The 26,329-nt window shown below is 38.0% G+C and overlaps 1 protein-coding gene across 2 annotated transcripts; it reads right to left on the bottom strand.

Moving 5' to 3' along the window:
• Nucleotides 1–1,905: 1,905 nt before the first annotated feature.
• LOC133531643 (endothelial zinc finger protein induced by tumor necrosis factor alpha-like) lies at nt 1,906–25,385 on the bottom strand. 2 transcript variants are annotated; one of them, XM_061869975.1, is made up of 5 exons: nt 25,035–25,365; nt 17,091–17,226; nt 13,072–13,137; nt 12,571–12,648; nt 1,906–5,485 (listed from the first exon to the last, which is right to left on the bottom strand). In XM_061869975.1, exons 1-5 carry the CDS (start codon nt 25,200–25,202, stop codon nt 4,194–4,196), a joined length of 1,740 nt encoding a protein of 579 aa, XP_061725959.1. In that variant the 5' UTR covers nt 25,203–25,365; the 3' UTR covers nt 1,906–4,193. The 2 variants fall into 2 exon arrangements, with proteins under 2 accessions (XP_061725959.1, XP_061725958.1); XM_061869974.1 differs by lacking the exon at nt 1,906–5,485 and adding an exon at nt 8,734–10,793 and having other exon boundaries at nt 25,035–25,385.
• Nucleotides 25,386–26,329: the final 944 nt, after the last annotated feature.

Below are 26,329 nucleotides of genomic sequence, written 5' to 3' on the forward strand. Positions count from 1 at the left end.
ACGCTACTCCTTGTACACTAACGACATCCCACGCTGACCCCCAGCACTTTTCGCAGACGACACAGCCCTATTTCACACGCACACCACTTTCTCCGTGATTCGCAAGAACCTCCAGAGTGCCATCGATTCTCTTGGGGAATGTTGTAAGCTCTGGAGGATCGAGGTAAACCCGGAGAAGAGTGCTGCCATTGTCTCCATTCCACCATATCCACACTACCCAACATGACATCGATTACGCTCCACAACAAACCCATACATTTAACACCAAGGTTAAATACCTCGGAGTCGTCTGACTTGACCAAAAACTGACATTGGAATCTCAGTTTTTGGTTTAACCCCACTTTAGAAAGGTGAAGGCAAAGGCTCAGACTGTCATGGAGAGAGTGGGCCCATGCTAAACAAAAAAAGTAAATTATCCATACGATACAAACTCCACCTCTATAAGGCAGTAATAAGACCCTTCTTCTCGTATGCCTGTCCCACCTTCACTTTTCTAGGGGAGAAAAGACTCCAAACACTACAAAATAAAATTCTCAGACGTATCCTTGACGCGCCCTGATACGCACGAAATACAGACAACCACCACCACAGCCGACTTCCCGCCATCTACCAATTCTTACGTAACGCTCCCCACCACCCCAACCCACTAGTCCTCCAATCCATAAGCTAAACCACCTACCCCAAACTAGATCCACCAAGACACCCCACGGCACAGCCGGACCCACTCCCCTCGCAGAGGGGTCCGCCCACTCCTAGTCAGACGACACAAATCCCACCTCAACTAACATGGCCGCGAACCGACGGAAACAACCAAGGGGCAGAGAAATTACGTACACGACGACACGACTGACAACATGAACAGGACTATTGAGCAATGTACAAGACTGGACATAAATAACGACACGACAATTGACGTACACTGGCCCGTCGTACGTGGTGGTACGCGGTGGTCGGCCCCGTCGCCGCGGACGGGGCCGACCACCGCGGACGTTGCTGCGGCCGGCCAGACCGCCGCTCTCCTGGTGGTCCTCTCTATTTTGTTGTTTCGATGGGCCACCTTTTATCAGTATAGCGTGATATGTGGCCAGCCCAGCGCCATTTTAGGGATAGTCCGGAACTAAAAAAAGCAGTTGAATTGACCGGGACGCCTCAGTTCAGTTTCATATAAATTCCATCGTTGCTAATCGTTACGACAATTGGAAAAAAAAAAACTGATTTGACTAGTAGGAAAATACCCTATTAGTGGACTGGTCAACGTCCCCGAACAGTGAACTTTGAAAAGAGGATGGGCAGATTTGTATGGACACTGGCTCTTGAACCAATAGGAATAAGCGACATACCATCGGAAAGGTTTTTTATATACTTCTTTTTTTGCAGGGCAAGACTTGACAAATCTGTCTAAAAAAATGACACAAAAAACATAAGAAAACTAATAATAAACTAAAATATTGTGACACAAAGGGTCACCACACACTAGCGTCTTTTGAGCGTCGGCGTCTAGTCAGCGCTATGGAAAATTACGTCGCTGCGCAGTTGCGCCAACGTTGCGTCGAGCAGCAGCCACAAAGTTGACTATTATAGACGCCGACACTCGGGAGACGTTAGTGTGGATAGGCCCAAAATCATTAACAATAACAAAACCTTCATGGTCTGCCACATAGGAACTTACCGAAAAAACTACCTATAGGTATAATCACGTTTCAAACTCGCACTACTTTTTGCGGCGATTACTTTTTTCACACAGATTTGGGACTACCTGCCATAGTAAAACTTGTACAACTTAGAATAACCTATCCGGAGACATGCCGCTTATCCTCAATGGGCCAATTGGCCCACCCTCCTTTCCCATATAAAAACCTACACCTACTTTGTGTGAAAAGATGATTGAAAAATAATACAAATATAACATAACTGTACAATTTTATTACTGAAACTGTATACAAATAAATTGTAAAAACCGCTATTCCATTTTATAAATATGTAAATAAATCATTTTGTGATTTTACAGAGATCTTAACACTAGAAGCGTTGGTAGCCTAGCGGTAAGAGCGTGCGACTTTCAATCCGGAGGTCGCGGGTTCAAACCTCGGCTCGCACCAATGAGTTTTTCGGAACTTATGTACGATATATAATTTGATATACAGTCGCTTTTCGTTGAAGGAAAACATCGTAAGGAAACCGAACTAATCCCAATAAGTCCCAGTTTCTTTCGTAAAAACTAGTGCCTGCGCCAATTCTCGGCATCAGTTGTCAAGCGGACCCCTGGCTCCCATGAGCCGTGGCAATAAGCCGGGACAAACGCTAGGAACAGTACAGAGATCTTAATACTTTACTATCCAGACTATCCTGATTGCTAAATTACAGTACCGGCCAATAATATATCACCTTTGTGTGTTTTTGATTAGGTTAGTTTGTAGATTGCATATTTTACTAGTCATTTTATACAAATATATGATGTTGATGAATAGTGCAATGAAATACTATGAATCGGAGACTGCATAATATTAAAAAAGCTATAATAAAAAAAATAAGTTAAGTAAAATAAGAGAGTAAAATTAAAAAAACCTCTATGAAAAAACCATGACATGAGACAAATTTCTCTAATCGCTCGTACAAAGGAATACTTCTAGACTACCTACAGTAGTGAGGTGGAAGTCACTCACAAACATTAAAATAAAATCATACCGTAAAAGTATGGGGATAATATATTATTGACCGATACTGTAGATATTATTAGAGAGAATTAAATAAATAAAGAGTTTTTTACCTCTAGAGAACGCCGCGTACCACAATGATGGTACGACACCCGACTAGATTGTAATGTACCTCGTGTGTTCACAAGTTTTGAGACAGTAAAAGTTCTAGATTTTTTTTTTAATGATTATCACTTTTGTTATTCTTTACTAAATAATGATAAATGAAGTCCCCATATATACAGACTGCGGCCGACCACTTTGTGGATGTTTTGAAGAACGAGTCTCCTTGTAACGTTTTAAAGTGTAATAATCAAAGTTGCGGCTTACACCAAATGTTTTTATGTCACTTGAGATTTCCATTCGTTTTTTCCGTCCTTATGTAGCGAAATCACAGTTAGGCGCAAATCTTTTGTTGCGTCCATCTTGAGGTAAATAATGAAATGAATATTCAAACAGCATAGATAGAACACAGACATTCCAAATTCAAATTTATAAAAGAAAAAGATGCCAGTATATTCTTTGTAGGGTTCCGTACCCAAAGGGTCAAACGGGACGCTATTACTGAGACTCCGCTGTCCGCCCGTCCGTCCGTCTGTCACCAGGCTGTATCTCATGACCTGTGACAGTTAGCCAGTTGAAATTTCTACAGATTACGAATTTCTGTTGCCGCTATAAGAACAAATACTAAAAACAATAAAATAAGTATTTCTCTAATCTCCAATCTCGAGGTTCTCATCCAATCACCGAAGTTAAGTAACGTCGGGCGGTTTTTATAGATTAATGGACCCTTCCTGTGCGAATCCGACTCGCACTTGGCCGATTTTTTATTTAATTTTCTTCAAATGTTTGTCTCAAAACTTATACTTATGAATATGAATATGAACACACGAGGTAATTTAATTTACATGCCTTTATTATGCTTGGATTGTAGTTTTGTGCCCGAGACAGCGGTAAGCGAAGTCCAATTTTACAGCAATAAGTTAGATGTCAGTTATCAATGTATATAAAGGTAAAGTCTTATTCTTAAACTTTCATTCATGTTTAAGCAATGTAGTAGTATTAGTAAAATACTTTATTTTACAAAAAATAAACATAAATAAGGAAAAAAAAAACATAATTAGTACAACCGCGTATTTACATTGTGATGTAACGAAAAAAATGTTGGTAAAGCAATCGCAGTTTTTATAGATTACAAGTACAAAAGATTTATGTACTACTTAGTTCTGTTTAAGTAGAATATTTAGTTTATAGCTAACGTTTGAACTGCCCATAGAGATTAACTACGTATTTAAAGATCTCATCCCTCTCCAGGGCGCTAATGCCCACATGTATAGTAATCATATATAAAAGAATATAAGATTACTATTTATGTGGGCTGAAATGCACTGTCTTTTAATCCTTAACTAATAAAAATGACTAATTATATTGAAATGTCAACTTCGTCTTAACGTAATTTCTGACTGAATTGAAATAAATTGTACAATATCACATTTGTTACTATTTTATTACTACATATCTCGAAGGTGATTCACTGTGGACGCGCCTAAGATGCCTCCTGACTGTGCTAGGAAGGCGAAATTGCTTATTGCAAACTTTACAGGCGTACGGTTTCTCGCCAGTATGAACACGATAATGCATTTTCAACGCAGCCAAAACTATAAATTCCTTTTTGCATACATCACAAGAATGCGCTTTCTGTCCTGTATGTCGTTGGCTGTGAACTTTTAAAGCAGATTTATGTCTAAATTCCTTATTACATACTTCGCAAGAATATGGTTTAATTCCTTTGTGTATCATTATGTGATCTTGTAAAGCTGAGCTCTGTCTAAATCGCCTATGACAAATCTCACAGGGATAAGGCTTCTCTCCTGTGTGTATTAGCATGTGGCCTCTCAAAGTGTTTCTGTCTGCGAATGGTTTATCACACAAATTACAGTACTCTAACTTCACTCCCATGTGACTGTTCATATGGGATTCAAATAATTTCTTAAGTCTATATTGCTTTCCACATATTTCGCAACAGAATAATTTGTCTGACAGATTTACTGTTTTGTTTGTGTTAGATTGTTCTTTTGTTTGGGGGTCATATGCTTGAGTTTCATTTGTTTGTTGCTGTTTTATATGTCGTTTTTTTGTGTGCAGTTGTTTTGTTTCTTTAATTCCGTGCAAGCTTATGATGTGTTCATTTAATCCACTTTCATTTGCAAATCTTTTTTTACATATTTTGCAGGATATTGGAAGTAAGTGACCGGAACTCGACAAATGCGTTTTTAAAGTAAGTTTTTTTGAAAATTCTTTATTGCATACTTCACATGAAAACGGCTTTTCACCTGTATGTACACGCATGTGGGATTTTAAATTGTGTCTGTAAGCGAATTCTTTTTGGCATATCTTGCAGGAGAACTTGTCCGTGTGACTTTTTAAATGATTCTTTAAAACGGATTTAAGTGAATATTGTTTGTTGCATACTTCACACGCGTACGGTTTCACTCCAGTGTGGCGGGGCATGTGTTTCACGAGGAGGCTTTTATATTGGAATTTTTTCTTGCATATGTCGCAGGAGACAGGTATCGGGGGTCCCCTAGAGCGGGGCACTGGGCCCCTGGGTGCACCGTCTAAGGGTGGGGCGGGGGGTAGATGGACCAGCTTTTCTATCTGTTTCCTGGCGATGGCAGACGCAGCTGACTCCGTGAGGCCCGCCGATTCGGACAGCTGCTCAAGTTGGTCCGATGTATGGTCGGAAGCATCGTCTGACTCAACCGGGGCCGGTGTTGGGATGGCCAATGGCACTAGAAAAAAAGTTATCATTAGTTAAGTTATCTTAAGCATATTATTTATGTGTGTTGTAAAACAAAATTCAAAGGTTTGAATGATATGTCACAGTCTTGTGTAAATTAAGGTAAAGACAGGATGATATATATACCGGGGTGGGTATATATATCATTTTTGGTAAATAATTGACATGTAATTTATAAAATTATACAATAAATGATTATGATATCTAAAAATAACGTATCTTTTTTTTAGGACACTTTAAAGTTTATTCTTGGACGCAATGTATTATGAATTTTCGTATGCTTAAAGTGTGACAAGCAACGTCAATAGGCGGGTCCACCCAGAGCGATCATACGCGCGAGGCAACTTCCTCCCGCACAAAACAGCCAGTGTAGACGTGCCTCGGCCGAGGCGGCGCGCGCGTTTTTCTCGTCCGACCGCGCCTACACTGGCCGTAGTGAGCGCGAGGAAGTCAAAAGACTTCTTAATATTTTAAAGTTATGGAAAAAAGTGTCCTCATTTGAGGAGTACAGTCTATGTTTTAATTATTTGCTCGTGTTACAAGTCCCGCCCGATATAATAGTTATTTGTTATGCTAAGGGGAAATAAAGGAAATAAAGACTAAAACTGCCAAAATAAATGTTGCTTGTTAAAACGTGTTTTTTTTACTTACGAAAATTTCACGCTTTGATTTTTAATTAAAAAAAAAAACATTTTTGATACAGGCTTTTTGGTATTATGGTGATACCAAAAAGCCTGTATCAAAAATGTTTTTTTTTTTTAATTAAAAATCAAAGCGTGAAATTTTCGTAAGTAAAAAAAACACGTTTTAACAAGCAACAAAATAAATGTTGCTTGTTAAAACGTGTTTTTTTTACTTACGAAAATTTCACGCTTTGATTTTTAATTTAAAAAAAAAAACATTTTTGATACAGGCTTTTTGGTATCACCATAGCTGCTGATAAATCCGCTATTTGACGCTAGATGTCGACTACAAAAATAATACGCATTTTGGTAAGACAACTGATGTATAGAGTGACCACTCTATGCTTACTTATGTCTCTATGGTATCACTGACTGTTGCTGGTTTCATTCAACAGGCAAGTAACACTCATCGAAACAATTCTAACAAAAAAAAATACATTGAGGTTGCGTTGTGTTTTAATATATCTTGATATAATGAATACTTATTAGTTGCGTATTGAAAAAAAAAACTCCATTAAGCGATGAAAGCTTGTATCAAAAATGAAATACATGGCAAACAACTTATTAACGAATTGCAAAACTTATCTAGTGACCTACGTAATTTTCTAGTGCTCAACTGCCCCATTAGCTGCAACTATCACTTTTAACCACTTCAGTAGGTCTAAGATGGTCGACTCTTTATCATTTGTCACCATGTCTGTCACGTTCTAACAAATATGTAAGCGCGAAAGTGACAGGCATAGTGACAAGTGATAAAAATGGAACCATGATGGCGGTGGCATACAATGACTTCAATTGTTTGAATTTTAACGTCCTGCCGATTCATTAAATTTCAATACATAGGTATGAGGGTCAATGAATAATTGTGAAAAACCATAGGGAATATTACGCAAAACTCTGCGTAGGGGGAGCCACTAGCACATGCAGAGGGCCTACTGCGATATACGAAAATCAAACTTTGTTATCTGTATTTGATTTTACGTTTTTATATGATTTTCGTTAGTAAAAATGCCGGATTTCACGATTTTTTGACTTACAATATTATTTAAACAAAATTTAGTTATTTTTGAAACAATGTGAAATAATGCAGGAGAATTACAAAAAAAGATCCAATATAATTGATCCAACGTTATAGTTTTCCCCTAATTTCATATTTTATTGTACTGCTATTCCTACGGTGACAGTGTATTCCTGATCACATTTAGAGACTAAAATGTTATATAAACTTTTCTGGATTTCGAATAGTTTCAGAGTTAATACCAATCAAAAAAATAACTTCTTACTTTAACACAGTCACTGCCAGACAAAAAACGGCGCACTACCCCAGAAACCGGTGGACTATAGCTGCGTACAAAACAACCCGCCTAGCGGGTTGTCCGGCATCTGAATAAAGTTCACGAGTGCCCACCAGGCTAGTTCCTGGGGGTGCGTCCTATAATATATACGCACTTTTGGAATAATTTCAGTTTACAAACGTTAAAAATGTATACTAATCTTATGTATAATAAAGTAAACGTATACTTTCAATTAGTATAACATAAAAATAATATAACATACGACATACATATGGCTGTTTGGTATAATATACATATAAGTTAAGCTCATTTCATATAACTGTCATAATATATACATATTAAAATATAAATATCATCTTATATAATGAAGTAGTAAAATTAGTAGGATGAACTAGAATTTCAAACCTCATAGAACACACTACTAGAAAAAAAACTGCTAAAAGTGGGTTAGGTTAGGTTAGAACTGTGACCCCCTAAATAAATAAATTGTTTCCAGAATAGGTAGCAGGTTAGGTTAGAACTCTGAGGCTTCGGAAAAAGAAACTGTTAACAGAAAAGTGGGTTAGGTTAGGTTAGAACTGTGACCCTCTAGATAAAGAAATTAGCACCAGAATTAATTATTATTATTTTTAATGTATGATATTTGTTTTGTATGTTATATTATTTCAACGTTATACCTTTCTAATGTTATCGTAAACAATGATATATGTAGTGTTTATTATACAATTTACAATTATAGAATTCGTTGTTATACATATTGCATGTTATTGCAATTGAATGTTATTCCGATCAAAATTATACAAATTGAATGTATACATTCAGAGTGATATATTATAGGTTTGTATACGTTCTATTACTTACCCAGTTCCTGGCAGTGAATGTGGTAACTTAGTGGAAAACTCCTTTTTGATGGCGATGATGCCATTATGGGGCGTAGTCTAAATATCCTTATTAATAGATATCAAAAAGTGACAAGTACCCTTCATTTACTTTTATGTACAAATACATTCATAAAAAAAAAAATGTTTTTGGCAGAATTTACTTAAATTCATATAACATTTTTTCCTTCTTTTGGCCTCAGAAGTGCGTGATTAAAATCTTTCGGGTGCCTCGTGTTACACCGTGTATTGTACATAACTGTATGTAAAAGTTACTCTGGTTTACGATGTGCGCTAGAGCTGCCCTCTGATGGCAGACTGCAGTATTCTTACGTTTCTTCGACTACAGAGGTAAATCATGTGACGTTTAATAAAAAAACCTGATAGATGGACGCTTTTATTTGTAACGAAAAAATACAGGGCAGCAAGGGCATTAGCTGTGTAACAATTTATCAACAGACTAAAAAGCTTTACAGAAAACTTAATGTTAAAAAAGTTATAACTCAGAGTTTGTAACGTAAAGTGACAAGCCTGAATCATTTTTCGAACTGAGGTATAGGTATATATGTGTTGCCTATACATATTCAGGACCGCCAAACTAAATTTTTAAATGTTTTTTATAATGTTTTCAATATTTGTCTCAATTCAACTGAAAAAATGTAATAAACCGTACTTCGAAAAATTAAATACACGTTATTTTTCATATAAGTTTAGTTAAGCAACAAAACTTGTAGATCCTACTAATATTTAGATTCCAGCTAAAAGCTATAAGTAAGAAACAGATATAAAAGTACTAGGAAACCTGACAGGGATCAGAATAACGTCTGGCATTTGAGTATCAACTAATAACAACAAAAGACTTAACTGACATCAACATTTAAACAAATGCGATCTACATATGTCATACTCAAATACAATTTCGGTATTCCAGGATTTTAGAAATAAGAGATAACATTTTTTGACCGTAGTTAATATTAACAAAACTACACTCAGAATAATAACCGCCTTTTACCTACACAAGTATGTGCAAAAGTTAATTAAAAACATAAATACTCACTAGACCTGTGAAACTAATAAAAACCTCTAAAGATATAAAAAAAGATGTGGCGCTTCTTATTATAATTGAAATGAATATCACTTCTTTATGACCATATAATTGGAGACTGCCTCATTGTGGACGCGTTTGAGATGTCTCCTGACATGGCTGGCTAACCGGAATTGCTTCTGGCAAACTTTACAGACGTAAGGCTGTTCACCTGTGTGAATACGTTGATGCTCTTTTAATGCAGCTAGTACTATAAATTCCTTTTTACATATATCGCAACCATGTTTTTTCTGTCCCGTATGCCGTTGGCTATGAACTTTCAAAGCCGATTTATGTCTGAAATCTTTATTACATACTTCGCAGGAATAAGGTTTGACGCCTTTGTGTATTAACATGTGGTATTGTAAAGCCGAGCTCTGTCGGAATCGTTTCTGACATATCACGCACGGATAAGGTTTTTCCCCAGTATGTAATAGCATATGACTTTTCAACGTACTTTTTTCTGCAAATCGCTTGTCACATAAAGTACAGAACTCGAGCTTCACCCCCGTGTGTCTGTTCATGTGGGCATCAAATAATTTCTTAAGTCTGTATTGCTTTCCACATATTTCGCAGCAGAATAATTGGCCTGAGAGATTTACTTTATTTCTTGTTTGTTCTTCTGTATGCAGCTTATTTGTTTGAAGATGGTTTTGAAAGTTATTTGTATATTGTTTTTTGTCTCTTTTTTTTGTTTGCAGTGGGTTTGTTTCTTTAATTCCATGCAAACAAGTAATGTGTTCATGTAATTCACTTTCATGAGCAAACCGTTTTTTACATATTATGCAAGAAATAGGAAGTAAATGACCAGAACTGGTTAAATGACTTTTTAAAGACATCTTTTTAGAAAACTCTCTATTGCAAACTTCGCATGAAAACGGTTTGACACCTGTGTGCACACGCATATGAGATTTTAAGTTATATCCATAATTGAATTCTTTTTGGCATACATCGCATGAGAACTTGTTGTCTATGTGAGTTTTCAAATGATTCTTTAGGACGGATTTCAGTGAATATCTTTTGTTGCATACTTCACAGGCGTAAGGCTTTATTCCAGTATGTCTAGGCATATGTTTGACTAGGAGATGTTTAAACTGGAATTGTCTTTTGCATATATCGCAGGAGACAGGTTTGGGGGATCCCCTGTTGCGGGGTGCCGGCTGTCCTGGTTCCGCGTCCAAGGGTGGTGCGGGGGGAAGGTGGGCCAGCTTCGCCATTTGTTTCCTTGCGATGGCGGACGCGGAGGACTCCGTGAGAGTGCCTGCTGACTCTGAGCCGACCAGCTTCTCGAGTGGTTCTAAGACGTGGTTGGAAGCGTTCCTCGTCCGCGCTGGGGCTGGTGGTGGGACGGCTAATGGCACTAGAAAGAAAAATTGCTTATAGGATGTAATTACTACACTTAATGTTTAGAAGTTTTTAACACACGGTTCATGGCGACGCGGGTATGTTCCTATGCATACCCCGAGATTTGGGGCGTAGAAATGATTTAGTATATTTATAGTCACCAAACAAAAATAGGTACGTAGTAAGCTCCAAATGCGCTTAGAACTGTTAAAACAGTGTAAAATATTCCCGCACCCAAAATGCCGGGGTGTGTTTATATGACACAATGTTTAGCGAGTATAGTGTAGAGAACTTTAGACAATTCTTAATATAAAATGTAGCGAATGCTTTGAACATTTCGCATATCTCCTGAGACACTTTAGTGGTACCTACTTCTCACCCATTATGTCAAAACTTTGGATAGTTTTAACTTAGTAAATAATAATTAGTTAATACAAAGCATTTATTACACACCATTAAGAAGATAATTAATCTAACACATTTTATTTCACAATTTAACTTATATGGTTAACATAATAGGGCCGTATCTGGTTGTTGAACTTTACACATATCCAAGTCCATCTCCCGGGCTTACAGAATCGTTGGTTGGTGGCTCCAGAATCCTCTTCGGTAGAATTATCATACAGTTCAAACACACGAACACTTCGCTTCTAAAGCACACGACACTGGCCTATAATACATTGATTCAAACTCACTGACAACCGTTCTCCGAACCAAACGTTGCATTTGAAATTTCTGTTCGTGTAGTGTTGCTGTACGTAAACCGGTGTCCTTCCATCCATGTCGAGTTTGTGGACTGCGGGCGGTTGTTTTTATTAAATTCATCGTCGGACAAACAGTTGTTACCCAGGACGGACCTACGTCAACGTAACGTAAGACCACACACTCAATTATATAGTTGATTTCCTTAAATCAAGTTATTTATAATCCCTTGCTTATAAATAACGGCTACTTTCTACCATATTTTTTAAAAACTTAGAATTTGACACTGACATTATTTTTGTTTTTACTTCTTTAATATATAACAAACCTATTTTCACCTCAGCAGCTCGAACAAGCCTACCGGAGTGACGAAAGTGCGACTTTCCCCACTCCAGGGAGTGAGACAAGCTTTCGTGTCATGATGCCTTTCATTCATGAATGTAAATAAATGTGGTTAACTTTACTTGATGTTGAATTTTTTTAACCTTTAATATGTTCTCACTACTAAAGTGAAAAGTTGTATGTGTCACACGAGAGCAAAGTTATTTTACATCTCGTGTTTTTGAGTCTTTCGCTTACTCAGGACTCAAAATCAACAATCGCAAGAAATACCAACTTTCCCCTCTTGTTGCACAAATAACTATTTTATGCTGATAGCACAAGAAAAGACAAAAATTTAAATATAGAATGCCTGTAAACACATTACAACTTCATATGCAACTCCGCGCTCTTGATAATTTATCTATAGGTACATCAGTGGGCCTAGCATAGGACGACGGGCGCGACACATCTTGCCCGCGAGATAGACTACCCGTTTTTTTCTCACTGTATTAATTAGAGAGGGACAGGGAGACTATCTCGCGCGCGAGATACTGTAGCGCCCGTCCTATGCTAGTGCCTCAGTGTATTAAGGGTAAATAATGCTTAACGAAACGTCATGTTGACGTCAAACGCACTTGTAATTATTTCTTAAAATATAATTGGGTTATATTTGTCTGGCCCCAAAATATAACCGGGATTTTTTTCGTATTCTCGGCATGAAAACCCGAGTAACCCGACCCTAATATTCAGCGATAAAAATTAGTACATACGTGCTTGTACCAATTCTTCGTTGTTGATCGTTTCGCCCTCCAACATCTTCGCCTCCAACTTGACCGGGTGCACTTCGCCTGAAGAAAAGAGCAACTTTATACACAGACATTTAATGTTAAAACGGTAAGTCGGTAAGTATAGTGCCTCAGTATCCAAACTGAGTGACAATAAACATACTTATTATTTGAATACGACGGTAAGACAATCAGAAATATCTAAAGGTTAGAGTACATTGCTGCATGTGCGTAGACGTCACGCAAGCGGTGTGCAGTCTTTCCGACGCGCACGTCTACGGCTACGCACACGCATACGGTCATGGTCCGAAATTGCCTCGCGCGTATGCTCGCTCTGTATGGACCCGCCTAATGGCGTTATTCATAAACGTGTGTCAAGCCCTTGATAATTTGTTTGTCCTTATCCGACTTTTTGACATTTGTGTTAGTTACACAAGGACACCGTTTTTCAGCGGTTTGTTAAGTTTCTGATGTAGAAATACTCACGTAGTGTAAAATCGTCATTTGTGGTATTTCCTTCCACACCCTCGGACTTTATTGCGGGTTTCTCATCTGAAACAGGAAACACAGTGTCTTTATACAACATATTATTTGCATTACACCAAGCGACAAGTTTTCAAAACCATAATCTATTATGGTTTTTATACTAACATACACAACATGCCTTATGAAACAATTTATTTATGTATGTATTTAGGACCAGGGCTATACAAGTATACAATGAGCTAAATACCGATTGCAATAGATAGATAGATAGATAGATAAAATCTTTATTCAACCACAACTTACATGCTTTGTGACACAAACAAATAACAAGAGAGAAAGAAAAAGTAACATACAGTTTGACACTAATATCAATAATTACGTCAACAATCAAATGTATTACGTGTCTTATTTTTAGATTAATAGAGATATTAGTAGAGGGTCATGTGTTGTGGTAAAGAATAGGCGCTGACTCAGCATAAATGCTGCGGAGACCACAGCGCTGATCTTCCGTCAGAACCTTAAAACCTACACTAATAAACGACCAGTGCAGCACTAGTCAATGTACTTATATGTTTAAATATATACTTATGCATGTTACATATATTTGTACTGTGTGTATGTAGGTACTGTAAATATTTGCAAGAAAAATATGTCACGTAGTTATTATACTTATGAATTTACACGATGTGAACGCAAGTGGATAGGTAACGGCAGGTAATGGTATGGTCAGGTGGGGTTAAGTTTTAGGCACTTAGTTTTTGAGTTTCTAATAGGTATTGGCGTAATTTAATTTTAAATTGAGGCTTACTTTTTAATATTCTGATTGGTGGAGGTATGTTGTTCCAACATTTGGTGGCCCGATACCTAAAACTTCCCCTAAAGGCAGCAGCGCGGTATTTTTGAGGCTGCAGCATAAGAATACGCGGGGCTCTAACCGAGTGACAGCTTCTGTTTGTTGACCAAACCAGTTTTTTGTACAGATAGCTTGGAGTCTGAGTGTTTATTACATCAAACAGTAAGCATGCCAACATTAGATCCTGACGTGGTAGCATTTTGAGCCAGTTTCCGTTATTTATAAATGGGGTGACATGAGTCCGCGGGGGAATATTGTAAGAGAACCTGGCACATGCATTTTGGACCCTCTGAATGCAGCGCTGCGAGCGTCCCAAGAGGCAAGGTCCATATACAGTAATACAGTAATTTAATTTCGATAGAATAAGGGCTTCGCATAGTCTCACTCGTAGATCTACACTCAGTAATTCACGAATATTGTATAAAACCTTTAAACGGTACATACAGTACTGGAATGTTTCCGCTATGTGTTTTTCGAAGCGGAGGTTACTATCCATCAAAAGTCCGAGATTTCTCGCTTCAGTAACCTGAGCCACATTCATACCATTAATTTCTATTACAGGATTATAGGCTGTGATGACGTTTATCTGGTGCGGTGAACCCAGGATCATATATTTGGACTTTATGGGGTTGAGAACCAAGCAGCAGAATACGTAAATACTTAAGCTTGGGCGATTGTATAAGTAAGAAAACGTGCAAAACGATTTGGAAAGTAGACCTTACTAAACTAATTACTAAGTTTAATTTTCACTAGCTACACTTAACGCCTAACACGTTTTTGCTACGTAGCGTTATTTTGTTATTAGCATAAACACGTTGTAAGTCAAACTGTAAATATCATACTCCGTAACCTAGATTAGTCATTATTGCCATGTAATTGATTTTGAGAAGTGTATAGTATGTTTTTATATTAAGCATGTAATATTGTTTCGTCATCAATTTAAATTTATCTAATGAATACCTACCTAGTGAACACAAATTCAACTCATAATTTTAAACTTACTGTTGTATTTTTTAGTAATTTTATTTTATTTTCTTACCTGAGAATTGAGATACAGTGTTTTCGTATTCAGGTAGGAGAAAGAAAAAAGTTATTTAAAGATATATGCATATTATTAGCCTAATGTAAATGTATTATTAAGTTATCTAAATAAATAATATTTACCTATATATTTGTTTATTTTTAAACATGTCTGTTTTAAGCAACGATTTTTTCAGAAGTGTTATAATAAGTTTTACAGTACATATGGTGCTACCTTCCCGCACTAGTGCGAAAATTTGCATATTACGTTACTGTGTCGAACATTTAAAGGGCCATATGTACTGTAAAACGTTGTACGATACATGTGCGAATAGGTAATTCGCAACTCGTGTCGATTTAAAACACTCCCTTCGGTCGTGTTTTAATTTATCGTCACTCGTTTTGAATTTCCTATTTTTCGCACTTGTATCGTAATGTACTATTATAAATGTCTTAGGGAGGCTGTAATGGTCTGACTTGTATTTTATTGTATAACATCTTGGATATTAGTGGGTTCAAATCCTGGCTCGTACCAATGAGTTTTTCGGAACTTATGTACGAAATGTCATTTGATATTTACCACCAGCTTTTCGGTGAAGGAAAACATCGTGAGGAAACCTGCATACATCTGCGAAGAAATTCAAAGGTGTATGTGAAGTCCCCAATCCGCATTGGGCTAGCGTGGGGACTATAGCCCGAGCCCTCTCGCGCATGAAAGGAGGCCTGTGCCCAGCAGTGGGACGTATATAGGCTGAATTATTATTATTAAATGATATGATATCACATGAGATATAGTAGGGAAATACATATGCCAGTATTGAGATTGAGCCCGCATTGCAGCTCTATTTAAGCTACATTAAATGAAATGCAATAATTTGATCCATAAACACACAAGTATGCAAGAAGGGATTGGATATCCAACTAGGTAGATAGCAAACATAATTTTGATGAGTTGTACATCAGGGAAAGTGGGTTGGAATAAGTCGTAAGTGTCAAACAGGAAATTAAGTTGCATTACACTACAGTGTATGAACTAGCCACTTGCTTACCAATTTTACTGGTAAGAAAAAGAAAAATATTTGAATGTATTTAGGTGATGGATGAAAGATAGGCTAAAGTCAAAAGGACGCAATACCATCCGCTGTACTCGACCGAACTAACCCCTAATGATTCTGCTCTTAGTACATTTTAGTACACTACATGCGAAACGGAACGGGAGCGAGGAGTGACACTGACAGCAATCAGAGTAATCCGACCGAACTAACGCCGAGCGCGTGGGAAGACGACCGAACGGCTCTCGGCTAATATGAGCTAGAGAGCACAGAGTCACTGTTGCAACTGCACGGGAGTAAGTGAGATAAACAAAACTAGTGCAGAACTGTAAAACAAACCTAAATGCACTGTCTAGCTCCAACAAAGTCATACTTAGATGGGTACCAGGGCACACCGACAATAACGGAAACGAAGAAGCAGACAACTTGCTAGAAAGGGCGCAGACACACCCCTGATCGGCCCAGAACCGTGTTGTGGAATGACTAGACGGGATGCATATTCTCTGCTCAGCAACTTGGAAAGAACGAGAGCAATTGATTGATGGAAGAATTTCGAATTGTACTACTTTACAAAACGTCCGCACAAACCGTTCCGTAACACTATTATTTATGCTCAGTTTCTCTCGGTGTACTACTATACAAGGGCCTGAACTAGGGGGGAGCAAGTTGACATCACCGGAGGCTTAGGGGGGGGGGGGGGGGGGGGGGGGGCGCTGCAGTGGGGCATACATTGTATGTAAAAATTGAGCTCTAGGGGAGGGGGCAGCTCCTTCTCCTGTACGCCGATGCTACTATACTATACTCCAAGGGTCACCAATTGGTGACCCCTGCTATACTCTGTATCTTTAGGTATTTAAATAAAAGTAAACAAACAATTTGCACATTTTGGAGTACTTATAACATTTATTCCTCAGGCTCAGGAAGCCTGACACCCACCTATCCAAAGTGGCCCTGACCTGGAAGATGCCCGGTAAACGGAAACATGGTCGCCCTAAATTTACTTGGAGCAGTTCCGTGGAGCAAGAGTTGGGTGTATTGGGGATGGGGTAGGAGGCTTTTTAATCTATGTCATTATAACAAGTATCAATAGCTACCGAAAAAATGAATGAACTGCAACCGCTGAAGCTCGGTCTGGCTGCGCTGCACTAGATGCTTGAAATCGCTCGCGTCCCGCAGCCGCCCCACGCACGCCTCGCAGATCCCGCTCTCATCGTCGTTACGCATTACAACCTGTAAGGCAATATCAATTTTAACAAAAAAATTAAGTTAAAAAAAACTATCTGCCGCCCATAACTTCATAAGTGAAATGAAAACAACCCAAATGTTCATTGTGGGCCTCAAACTATCACCATACTAAATTTAATCTAATTTGGTTCTGTAGTTCCAACTTTCACATTTATAATATTAGCAGGGATGATACCTATTTTAGCTTCTGGCAGTTTGTTAAATGTTCATTCTTAATTTCGAATATCGCGCCTTATTTAAATCCGTCTCGCACTTGACGGTTCTTACGTCAGTGTCACTTCCTATTCTTGTACTCCGTGACACGCGTTTTTCGAGTGTGCTTTTTGCCTAAAATTAAAGTAATCTTTACTAGATTCCCGTTAATTTTCGTTTCATTTATCAGGTTAAGGGCCCAGTAAAGCCTAGAAAAGAAGGCAGTGCAAAAACTCTTAGTGCATAAGTGTAAAAATGTGTACATTAAATTGACTAGAAAAGTTTCATGACATTGCAAATTGTTTTCCGTCAAAAAGTGTTTGTTCGTTTGTGTTTTCCAAAAACTATTGAAAAATGGCATCAAATAATCAAATGGCATTAATTGAAAAACTAACCGGCCGTGATAATTATGCTACATGGCGATTTGCGGTAAAAACTTACCTTCAACATGAAGAGTTGTGGGATTGCGTTGAACCGGCTGAAGACGCTCAAATAGATTCAAAACGAGACACAAAAGCAAAAACAAAGATAATTCTGCTAGTTGATCCTACAAATTATGTACATATTCAAGAGGCCGGCACCGCCAAAGAAGTATGGGAGAAGTTGTCAAAAGCGTTCGACGACTCTGGGCTGTCACGCCGCGTCGGCTTACTGCGAGACCTCTGTAATACCTCGTTAACCGGATGTCAAAATGTAGAAGAATATGTGAGCAAAATTATGAATACTGCCCATAAGCTCCGGAACATAGGCTTCACGGTAGATGATGAATGGCTCGGGACATTGCTACTCTCCGGTCTACCTGAGTCGTACCAGCCTATGATCATAGCTATTGAAAGCTCTGGCATGAAAATAACCTCAGATTCTGTGAAAAAGAAATTATTGCAAGATGTTAGATGTACCGAGACTGATTCTTCAGTATTTGTTGCTAGCAAGAAGTTGCACAGAAGCCACAAGAAGCAGTCTAAAGGGCCAAGATGCTATTCCTGTAATAAATATGGTCATAAAAGCCCCGAGTGCAAGGAGAAGCCAAGGGATTCACAGCGTCATAAGCCAAGCAGTGCATCATATGCTGCAGTGTTTATAGCTACATCAAGTCAAGATGATGTGTGGTTTATAGATTCAGGAGCATCGTATCATCTTACGAAGCATAGAAATTTGCTAATGAATGTAACAATCCCTCCGATAAATAATATAAAGGTTGCTAACAAAGAAGTCTTATCTGTGCATGGCTCAGGGCAAGTAACTTTAGACACATACAATGATAAAGGTAAAGAAAACAAGCTGCTCTTTACAAATGTGCTGTATTGTCCTGATCTTGCTAACAATCTCCTGTCAGTTAGTGAGATTGCAAAAACTGGTGGCAAAGTAAATTTTGATAGCAAAGGCTGTGCTATTATAAACAATAGAGGTCAGATAGTAGCAACAGGCACGCGTATCAACAACATGTACCGGCTAGATATACCTGGAAAAGGCTATGCATGCATGTCTGATGTTGATGAACAAGAAGATACTTATTTGTGGCACCAGAGAATGGGACATCTTAACTTTCAGAGTCTAAAGAAAATGACAGAAAACACTGATCATGTAATTTTCTCGGCAAAGACAGAAAATCTGACATGCATAACATGCCAAGAAGGTAAACAGACCCGATTACCTTTTAAAAGTGAAGGCCCCAAAGCTAAAAGTTTACTTACAGTAGTTCACTCTGATTTATGTGGACCTATGGAAACTCCTTCGCTCGGTGGAGCCAAATATTTCATTACATTTATTGATGACTACTCAAAGAAAGTGTATGTGTACTTTCTCAGGAACAAGTCAGAAGCTCTAGAAAAATTTAAAGAATTCAGAAATGAAGTTGAGAACCAGCTCAATGTCAGGATCAAGGTGATCCGTACCGATGGTGGAACCGAATATGTTAACAAGACATTCTCTGACTACTTAAAAGGTGCAGGTATCATACACCAAACAACCACACCATATAGCCCCGAGAGCAACGGATTATCAGAAAGGATGAATAGAAGCCTTGTGGAACGAGCAAGATGTATGCTTCAGAATGCCAACTTACCAAAGAAATATTGGGCTGATGCAGTCCACACCGCTGCTTATGTGATCAACCGCTCTCCAACTAGGTCTTTATCATTCAAAACTCCTGAAGAAATGTGGTCTGGACAAAAGCCGAATGTGAAACACATGCGCATATTTGGCTGTGAAGCTATGGTCCACCTGCCCAAGGAGAAACGTAAGAAGTGGGACCCTAAAGCACACAAAATGATCTTCATTGGATATTGTGATCATACTAAGGGCTACCGTTTTATAATACCTGAGACCACTACAGTAATAAGAAGCAGAGATGCTATATTTCTAGAGTCTACTGTGAAAAGAAATTATGTTCCAGTTGAAATTTCTTCAAGTGACCCGGCAGAAAATAATAATATTCAGGATGAATCAAATGAAAGTATCAGTGACACAGATGTCACAAGTCTAGACAGCTCATATGATACGGTATGTGAAAACAGGTCTACCTCGGACAGTGATTATGTACCTGATACAACTCTGGATATAACTGCAGTCAAAAAGATGGAGCTGAGACCTAGAAAGAATATGGCTACTAAAAAGTCAGAAGAAAATACTTACCTGTGCTATGATGCAGAACCTATGGAAAATGTTCCTGAAACATATAGAGAAGCAATTAACTCACTTGCTGCAGAAAAGTGGAGAAAATCTATAAAAGAAGAATTAGATGCCCATGAGAAAAACAATACCTGGACATTGGTAGAAAAACCCCCAAATGCCAAAGTTATAGGATGCAAATGGGTGTTCCGAATCAAAGAAGAACCAACTGGTCAGCGTTACAAATCACGCCTGTGCGCTAAAGGATTTTCACAGATAGCAGGTATTGATTACCAAGAAACCTTCGCGCCAACTGTAAGGTATGATTCAATTCGGTTATTACTCTCTGTGGCTGTTCAACAAAATCTCAAGATGGTCCAACTAGATGTCAAGACAGCCTTTCTCTATGGTGAGCTTGAAGAGACTATATACATGACTCCACCACAAGGACTTCCTCATGGAGAAAATATGTGTTCCTGTCGACCCTCACATGAAGTTGCAAAAGGGAGAAGAAGAGCCTGAGCGGAATCTGCCATACAGAGAAGCAGTGGGATCTCTCATGCACCTGGCAACTGTGAGTCGACCCGATATAACGTTTGCTGTCAATTTGGTGAGTCGATTCCTTAATTGTTACAACCAAATACATTGGAATGCGGTGAAAAGAATTTTTAAATATTTAAAAGACACAAAAGACTATGGTCTATATTACAAAAATACTAATCAGTCCTCAGAAGTGACTGGTTACAGTGATGCTGACTATGCCAATGACCCAGACTCACGTCGTTCAGTGACCGGTTATGTTTTTATAAAGAGTGGAGCAGCAATAACTTGGTCCAGTCAAAGACAGCAAACCGTGGCCCTCTCAACAACTGAGGCCGAATTCATGGCTGCATGCGCAGCTACTAAGGAAGCAATGTGGATCAAACAATTTCTTAGCGACATTGGTGAATATCAACAAGATACTCTGTGTCTTCACTTAGACAATCAAAGTGCCATTAGTGTTATTAAAAATGTGAATTTTCATAAAAGATGTAAACATATTGAAGTGAAATACTACTTTATTAAGGAAAAGTATCAGCAAAAGATCATCTTTTTAAAATATGTTACTAGTGAAAATCAGTATGCTGATATTCTTACCAAAGCTTTGTCAAAAGATAAATTCAATTCTCTTAGATTTAAATTAGGAATGTGTTCACTTGGATCTACATGACTGTTATTTCTTTAAAATTGTTCTTATGTTGCACTGCTGTTAAGCAGCTATATTGTACTATTGTAATGTTAGTTTGAAAAGGCTCGAATTCAAGGGGAGTGTTAAATGTTCATTCTTAATTTCGAATATCGCGCCTTATTTAAATCCGTCTCGCACTTGACGGTTCTTACGTCAGTGTCACTTCCTATTCTTGTACTCCGTGACACGCGTTCGAGTGTGCTTTTTGCCTAAAATTAAAGTAATCTTTACTAGATTCCCGTTAATTTTCGTTTCATTTATCACAGTTGTTTGTATAATATGATGATTTGTGTGATGTGACTATTCTAGGCCCTTAATTAGCAACTATTTTCATACCAAATTTCATGAATTGGTTCAGTGGTTAAAGCGTAAAGAGGAAACGGGCAGAGTTTACAACAACAACTATAAAGTAGACGAAACCCAGTTAGTAAACATAGTTTGATTATGAAGTTTTGTTGATACTTTTTGTATCACTCTAACAAATGCATTTTGATGAGCACTTGTTACTTAACTCGTTAGCTTCGAAATAAATTAATGGTAGGAATATTTGCTGTGTTGGGTGAGGTCTTGGTAGCTCAGACGGCAGAGCACTGGGCTAGCGATCCAGCGATTCCAGCTTAACCAAGACAGAAAAAAACACTTTTAATTAATGTCTAAGCTTACCCGGACCCGGGTATGTCCTTAAACTACGTCCAAAAGAGAGGTATGGGCATTGTGAATGTCATCTCGCCTTGTGTGGTAGGGCACAGCACAGCAGATGTCATTCCAGATCTAGAGCAGAGCCCAACTGGGGAAGTACCTCCACCTTACAGAAAACCGCAGCCAAATAACACTTGACCCTACTCATAGTGTTGTGTTCCTGCCGGTGAGTAAGGTTGCCAGAGCTCAACGAGGGGGGTGGGGTTAGGGTCGGCAACGCGCATGTAACTCCTCTGGAGTTGCAGGTGTACATAGGCTACGGAGACTGCTTACCATCAGGCAGGCCGTATGCTTGTTTGCCACCGACGTAGTATAAAAAAAAAAATAGCAGACGTCGTCTGCTTGATACAACATTAATTTATTATGGGTTAGCGCATCGTTACTGGTGAATTTCCAATGAATGACTTGGAACTTCGGTAGCGGTTTAAGAAGTGTATATGTGTCTCCCTGAAAGACACTTAAGTGGGAATACTTGCTGGTTTGAGTGAGGTCTTGGTAGCTAAGATGGCAGAGCACTGGGCTAGCGATCCAGTGGGTGTAAGTTCAAGTCTCAGCCAAGACAGTAAATATTTCCGCTCAACTTCCAAAAAAAACCGAACCGCCAAACATGAAACAGGCTGTTTGTTGAAATATTATGGTCTTTGGGTTGGTGGTTGGTGGCACCAAAGTATCTGTCACCACTACAGTATTTGCAAAATTTTATTGAATGGGATTTTACATTGTTTGTCAAGTGACGTTGATCAATCTGTTCTTTGTATGCCTATTTCCCTGCATAAGAAGTCACCTAAGTACTCATATACCTCATAGTCAATACAAGATTTTAATAAAAATGTAACATAAGGAATATTACTTTTAGTAGAGTTGGGACGAAGAGTTGGTAATTATTCGGTATTCAGCACATTCGGCAAGTTTTACAATGTTAATGAATTAGTTAAAGTGCCATATATCGGGTGAATTGTTTTTATTACATTGGTCTTGTTTCAATGCTGTAAAAGCTCCTTCAGAACTTTTCAAGTACTCTCTTCCATAAGGCTACGTTTTCCCGTTGTCATGTAAACACATGATGAGACATGTTGAATACATAGGATGTTTTCATATTTGGAGTATGGACAAATTGTTTGCGAGTCCCTTGCCTTTTGACTGGCTTGTTTCTAGGGAATTGACTATGAAACATCTCTTCTTTAACTGCTAATGTAAAAGAAGCATTTTCAAATGGTTTATTAGAATGATACAGATGAAGTAGATGAATCAAATAATTCGTCCCAATATTTAGTTAGGCAAGATCAGAACCGAACATTCAAACTCCATATTCAGCTCATATTTTTTAGAAATAACACTATTATTCTAAGTCTGGTTGAAAGACCTAGGATAAACTTTTTTTTGTGTAAATTCTTAACACCTTTTTAGTGCAAATAATAAAGTTAGTTTGGTTTTTTTTTATTACCTTAATGTATTTTTACTAAGAAAATTACATTCATAAATCAATCTCCAGAGTAAAGAGGATGGCGTTAAATAAGAAAAGGAAAAAGGACATGTTTGCAATAATAGTACATTACCGAGAACACAATTTCGATGTGGCTGACTCTTTTCGCCGATTTTTGATCTTATTCAAAGTGTCTGTGTGTTCAATTCAGCCAGTTAGGACATTTAAAAATATTCTAACTATACTTAGACACAAGTCCAAAAATTTTATCAGTAATTTATTACTTATAGTCATACCTGTGCTATGCTGTGCTATGAAGCGCTGGTGGCCTAGCGGTAAGAGCGTGCGACTTGCAATCCTGAGGTCGCGGGTTCAAACCCCGGCTCGTACCAATGAGTTTTTCGGAACTTATGTACGAAATATCATTCGATATTTACCAGTCGCTTTTCGGTGAAGGAAAACATCGTGAGGAAACCGGACTAATCCCAACAAGGCCTAGTTTACCCTCTGGGTTGGAAGGTCAGATGGCAGTCGCTTTCGTAAAAACTAGTGCCTACGCCAAATCTTAGGATTAGTTGTCAAGCGGACCCCAGGCTCCCATGAGCCGTGGCAAAATGCCGGGACAACGCGAGGAAGAAGGAGGAGTCATACCTGTGCTAACTCGGGCACAAATACTAAAATGATGTAGCAATATGATATTCAACAAAATAAGATTTTAAATTAAATACAGTAAAAATGGTCCATAACAAAACAAATGCAACACTGTCCCAATTGAAAATTATAGAATTTTCATCAAACTTAATGGTACTTAATGGTACTTTAGATAGGACCTCGAGCCTTAGGAGTGTTGTATGGGTAAATATATTGTTGGTGAATTCTCAACATAACTTGAAATTATGGTGCTTTTGTGATAATATATTCTTAGGGTACATTTATTTATTTATTTAATATTTTAATATATATATACAGCATTACATGTCACTATGTGCCTCCCTAAGGCTTGTAGACAAAGCCAGGAATGGAAATATTCACATGCAACTGGTCAGCTTAAGTAGCTCAGTCAGTTGGTAAAGATTGATTGGACCAGTGTTCAAAAGATTGGGCATTCATCAAATATTACCCGATGTGGTGCATTATTCCATTTTTAGTTTGATTTGAAAATGTATAGCACTATTTAGTTCCATTTAAAAAAGTTGTAGTATTTGATTTGGCTTACTTATTTTATGACCCTAAATCAGGGGTTCCCAATCTTTTTCAACATGCGGCGCAGTTACAAGTTTAGTATTTTGCAACGGCGCCCTTGTAAATTTAAAATCACGGTCGAAAAAGAGTGACACGACGCTATATTATTTACCGATGCGAGCGCTCAAATAGGTACCCGCGAATATTTGTGGTTTCGGATAATGATAGAACTCACGGCGCCCCTCTTTACTTTCTACGGCGCACCAGGGCGCCGCGGCGCACACTTTGGGAACCCCTGCCCTAAATAGTTTTACAGAATAGGCTAACAGACGTTACCGTGGCAACGAATAATGAAATACTATTCGACACAATTTTGTAAGCTATAATTATGTGCAATAAGTTTAATGATAATACAATTTTGTTCAAAATTAATAATAATGAATAAGCCGCCGTACTTACTCGTATATTAAAGCATTCTTGAATCATATCCAAGTATATCTCAGTTTTTCCATCATGAGTATACAAAGTCTTCAAACCCTTGTCTGGAGGGCGACGCAGGCAGCAGCGACACGAATGCATCGCCTCTATGGCGTCAATCACTGCATCACTATCGTATTCTTCCATCATTAAAATACTTTTGTTTCAATTTGAAAACAATTATTTATCCAGTATTATTTATACTAGCTTTTTATAGATTCATATTTACAGAAGAACATGACAGCTGACCCAATGGGCCCGATTAAGCCCGATGGCGTTGGCATGCAGTGTTACCATATGCATAATAAAAAAAGTCTATAACGCACAGTTTTTAAAATAACACTCCATTTATACTATAATAGGTACATATAGTAGAGAGATATAAATTAACCCTTTAAGTGGCGTCAGTGAAAACACGAAAAGTAGACAAGCGGCGCCACGGTTTGCGCAAAAGCTGTCAGATTAAGAGGATTTTACAAAATCATCGATCTAAGCGTAGCGTATCTCTTCAAGTGGCATACGTCGTTTTTGAATTGTTGGGATTTTGATTTAATTTCAATTAATCAAATTTTATTGACGTAATCGATCGAGAGCCGACGGTCTACCACTCCAAGGCTTAAGTAAGTATATATTAAACAGGCTATTTGACTGTAAAAGTTAAATGATTGTAATGTTTATTCTTTTAGATAGACCTAATCAAACTCTGAAAGAGTGACAATTTTCTAGGTCTCTTGTTAAAAATTACTACTTACTGGCATAAAACTAATTGATGATTGGAGGTCATTGCTTTGAATTTTCAAAGTAAGACTTTTATTTCTAGATCATTAAAAAAGAACCTACAATATAATTAAAAATTAAGATTCCCGAATGAATGGTCCTCACTGCCCTCACCAAAAATTTTTATACCAAGTGTTATTGTATTTCTCATCATTGTCTAACTCGCTATCTATTTTCGAACGATAGAAAGCATAACTATACTTAAAAGCGTTCAATTTCACTTCTAAATACGGCAACCCCTCAATGACCACTCACTGGTGGCCGACACTTTACAGGGTCAATACCCGTGAGTGATGGGCCACTATTTTCATGTTTTTGATCTGACCACTCACGGGTTGCACATCTCTCGAAGGGCTAAAAATGTAAATGATCGTCCGTTGTAAGTTACAGTTAAATCTAACCATATCTAACTAAACCGTTCAGTAAGTATCGCGATAGACATTAATCTGCACTCAAATTAATGCTTATGATAGAGATAGATATGCTAAATCTATATTTTA

This window comes from Cydia pomonella, chromosome 25 (assembly GCF_033807575.1).
Source record: "Cydia pomonella isolate Wapato2018A chromosome 25, ilCydPomo1, whole genome shotgun sequence".
Lineage (NCBI taxonomy): Eukaryota > Metazoa > Arthropoda > Insecta > Lepidoptera > Tortricidae > Cydia > Cydia pomonella.